At 44.6% G+C, this 4,625-nt stretch overlaps 1 protein-coding gene across 1 annotated transcript in view; it reads left to right on the top strand.

The window, feature by feature from the left end:
• Positions 1 to 1,797: 1,797 nt before the first annotated feature.
• LOC308382562 (disks large homolog 1-like) overlaps positions 1,798 to 4,625 on the top strand; it is a gene marked incomplete at its 3' end in the record, with an annotated part of 2,909 nt that continues 81 nt past the window's right edge. Inside the window, exons 1-3 of the mRNA XM_080860217.1 lie at positions 1,798 to 1,980; positions 2,117 to 2,248; positions 4,192 to 4,316. Of these exons, the coding sequence (XP_080716343.1) occupies positions 1,962 to 1,980; positions 2,117 to 2,248; positions 4,192 to 4,316 (276 nt within the window). The 5' untranslated portion in view covers positions 1,798 to 1,961. The remainder of the gene's footprint in view (positions 1,981 to 2,116; positions 2,249 to 4,191; positions 4,317 to 4,625) is intronic.

The raw sequence follows: 4,625 nt of genomic DNA, 5'->3' as shown, positions 1-4,625 counted from the left end.
TCAAAGAGCGGATGGAATTGTTGTGCTGAACAGGTGCCATCTTGACATGCCTTTGTCGAAGCTGTGTGACGTCCTCATTGGCTTTTACCATAGCCTTTTGCGTCGCTTACTTATGACTAGACTTGGAGGGGCGAGCCCTCCCGGAAGCCATAGAGAATGCATTGAGAGTGTATGTTTTGTGAAAAAAACGCATTTAACATGGGAGTCAATGGGAGAGGTCTGGGGCGATTTTCATTTCGTCCCAGATCGCCCTGAAGGGGCGGGGCCATTTGAATCTTAACTCTAGGCTGACTGAATGACTGTTACCTGATTCGACAATGACATACAGAGGCAGATAAGACGGTCTAGTGGTAGAATCCGACAGAAAAAATATATGAAATTTACATTTACATGTAGTCGTGCAATTGAATTTATACATCAGGATTTTTTTTTTTATTATAATTTTTGTATGGTATGTGTGCGTGTATTTGCATGCAGGTTTATGTGGATGTGTGTGTGTGTGTGGCTGTGATATTTGTGTGTGTCTTTGTATGTGACACATCCAATCATAAACACACTCACAGAAACACACAAACAATCCCACTCACAGAAACACATACACACACACCCTCACACAGAAACATATGATCTCATGTGCACACACACAGCAACATATACAGTACTCTCTCTCTCGCACACACACACATTTGGCTGCCTTATGTCTGGTTGTGCGGGTGTGGTGCTGACGGTCAGGAGACAGCTCCACCTGACATGACCACAAAGAGCCGCTTCTCCCCTTCACACAACCAACCACAGTCACACTCCCCCTCTCTGCGTGTGTGTGTAGGCTGCATTATTTTCTTGCTTGGCCATAACACTTGGTGTCTCTTATGATCAAAGTTCACAGCTGAACATGAAAAATATGTCTCATAAATATTACTGCGGGATACCACTGCAATCCAGAACGCCCACACCCAACATTTCTCTCTCTCACACACACACACACGCACACATTCACACACACACACCACGTATCAGATATTCATCTGGACCACCCACTGCCCAACACAGATGAGATTCATGGCATCCCAGCGATTCTGGTGTTGTTTGTCAAGAGCTATTTCATGTGTAGGGAACAGCCTGGAGAGTAGAACCAGCAGCACAGTAGCCTGTTGTAGCATCAGTGGCCTGCTCCAGCACCAGTAGCAGCAGTAGCATCAGTAGCTGCAGCAGAACCAGTAGCATCAGTAGCCTGCTGTAGCAGCAACGGTAAAGTTGTCCAGCCTGAATGCTTCACAAACTAACTGGATCAAAACGTATGCTTGCCAGGGCAACTGTGAGGGGGAACACTCGCAAAAATTGTAACAAATGCGAATTTATACGGACAAAAAATCAACTTGGTCGCATTATAAGTTAATCCACTCCCATCTCGAATTTCGTAATAGCCATCAAGGAGGCTCTGCTCTGAACGGGCAGGGTGAGACAGAGTGATGACTCCAAAGTTTGGAAGATTACTGCGCATGTCTGTTTGGAAAGAGGCTGATAAAGTTGGGCTCTTCTGACACTAAAACTTACCCTGACTGAAACCTGGGTTTGGTAACTTAAACAAGTACTTAGCTGACGCTGTCTGTCGTGTATATCCAGCTATTTAGGTGGTCTGATATACTCCTACCGCCAGTCTAGTCAGTCGCGTGTTTGTGTTGCGCCCTTCTCTGTTCCCGTCAGACTCGTATAGTCGACCTGGTCGCGTGTGTCCCGCTCGCCCGTTGCGCATCACCGTAACTTTGTCGGAAAAGTCGAGTGGCGCTTCACCCTAACTGCTACTCAACTCGGTCGTTAATTATTATTATTTTTTTTATTACTTTTTCCATTTTAATTTAGTTCTTAAAGTTGTTAACATCCAGTTGTTTGATGCGCTTCTCCATTACTTATCAACACAACACTGAGGTCTGAAGGAACTGAACAGTGTCGGACGCGTCATCATGCCAATCAGGAAAAAAGGTGAGAATTCGCAGCGTAGCACAGTGTGTTTTCTAACATAGTTTCGTTTGACAAATATCAGTGAATCTGGCGCAGAGTCTTTTCTTGTTTGTCTTCACGCTGTTACCTGCTCATGTTTGTGGCATTTGTCCCGCAGATGCTCAGAGAGCGCTGGCGCTCTTGCAGCACTACCGGTGCAAACTAAGCGGCACACAGGAGCAGAAGCTCCGGCTCGCTGTGGACAGAATCATCCGGGTCTTCCAGAGTAATCTTTTCCTGGCGCTCATAGGTATCGTGTTGTTCTCACGTGTTTAACTCTTATAAGCACTTATGGTTAGCCTGACGATGTCATACTCATAATTCTAGTCAGAATATGAGTCTGAGACCGGACCACTGGGCTGTGATTATGGGGCGTGTTTCAACGAACCAGGAAAGAAAATTCCTCTTCGCTGAATTGGATACCTAGAACCAATCAGAGCAACGTAGTAGCCTATTATTACCATCTGATAGATTAAACTTTTACCTGATCCCGTAGGAAGGACGGCAAAAACATCTTTTCAATCGACAAATGCCTTGATCGCGTTTCTCTGTTCCTCTTTCAAAATGAATGCGCTGTCAATATCTATTGAGATAGGCCTATGCCTGCTCACGTTACTTAATTAGCACTCAAGGCTAGAAGCTACCATTAGTTCTAATGTTTTTTTTGTCTACGCTGTTAGCATAACCTTTCAATAATGGTCTAGAGTGCATAAGTTAAGACCTACAATCCTAGGCAACATTGGTGTTGCGTATACACAACTAACCGAGTCAATGTAGACATAAAAAAAGTCGTGTAGATACCTTAAATCATATCAAATATGTCCCACTAAGCTCCCGAGACGGCGCCATCTTTGTTCGATGTATACCGGTATTCTATCTATGTCTGTCCATCAACGTATAAAGCCCGCCCTTACAATTTGAATGGTCAGATCCCTTTTCGGGGCCGTTTAAACCCTCCCAACTAGCTCGACTCCAGACTGAATCTCCCAGACAAAAAATGTTGTGGGCGGAGTTCAGGCTGGTATCCAGGCTAACTTATGGTAACTGAGTCACTGAAAATCATGCGTAATGGTACTGAATGTTTGTTTGAATGAATGACAGTTTGTGTGTGTGTGTGTGTGTATGTGTGTTTGTTAGTGGTTATGTGTGTGTGTGGGTTAGTGGTTATGTGTGTGTATGTGAGTTGTGTATTTTGTTAGCTGTCAAGTAACTGAAACCCAATTTATTAAGGCTGTCTGAGGAGAGGGCACAAGTGTTTATGACTGTGCTCCTCAAACACACACACACACACACACACACACACACACACACACACACACACACACACACACACACACACACACACACACACACACACACACACACACACACACACACACACACACACACACACTCACATATACACACACCTCTGCTCCTCAAAAACACACCCCTGCTCCTCAAACACACACACACACACAGCTCTGCTTCTCAAACACAAACATACACACACACACACACCTCTGCTTCTCAAACACACACACACACACACACACACACACACACACACACACACACACACACACACACACCAACACACACACGCCTCTACTCACACACACACACACACACACACCTCTGCTCCTCAAAAACACACTCCTGCTCCTCAAACACACACACACCTCTGCTTCTCACACACACACACACACACACACACACACACACACACACACACACACACACACACACACACACACACACACACACACACACACACACACACCTCTGGTCCTCAAACACAAACACAGTCTCAGTTGGGTGCTACGTCAGAGACTGGAACAAGACAGGTAGAACACTGACTACAACCAGTCAGTTTCTACAGTTTCTTTACAGTTATCGAGTTAAACAGACACAGATGTATCTCTGTAGGGATCTTTTCCATGTTGTCAGACCCTTTATAATTCCAATTCACACTAGCATGTCACTGTTGAAACCATGCAGTTTACATAGGATTCTATTGTACAGCTGTTGCTGGTTTTAGCGTTCTAACTCAATACTGGACCGATTCCGATTATTGATTGGACCCATAAAAAAAGATCTAAAAATAGGGCCAAGATTGAAAATCATAAAGTTTCCCTTTAAGTGACTTAAAAGCCTGTGACTCCATGAATTTAAACGTGTGTTTGTGTTTTTATTTTAATTTCTTTGCTTCAGATATCCAGGAGTTTTATGAGGTGGGTTTACATGAAGCCCCCCCTCACTTCTCCAGCCCATATGTCACCTGCGACCCTGCAACCTCTGACCCTGCCACCTCTCTCAACCCTTCAGCCATTGCAGAGGTCAGATGTGAGTGTGTATGTGTGTGTAACACCATCGAGTTAACACCTGATGCAGAGTATGTGTGTGTGAAACAAAACAGGGGATACGAGCAATGCAAGTTTGTGTGTGTGTGTGTAGATGTTTGTGTGATGGCAAGAATGTAAATCACAGAAGTGTGAATGTCCAAACCGATGTACAGATTTTTGTCAGTCCACCAGGAAGCTCTGATCAAGCTACACTGCACTGCACAAAATCAACCCAGTCTCAAAACTGATCAGTGTGTGTGTGTGTGTGTGTTAATGGTCCAGTGTGTGTGTGTGTGTGTGTGG

The sequence above is a fragment of the Sprattus sprattus genome (assembly GCF_963457725.1).
Source record: "Sprattus sprattus genome assembly, chromosome: 2".
Taxonomy (NCBI): Eukaryota; Metazoa; Chordata; class Actinopteri; order Clupeiformes; family Clupeidae; genus Sprattus; species Sprattus sprattus.
The sequence above is the reverse complement of the archived record's forward strand: the minus strand, read 5'-3'. Positions and strand labels throughout refer to the sequence as shown.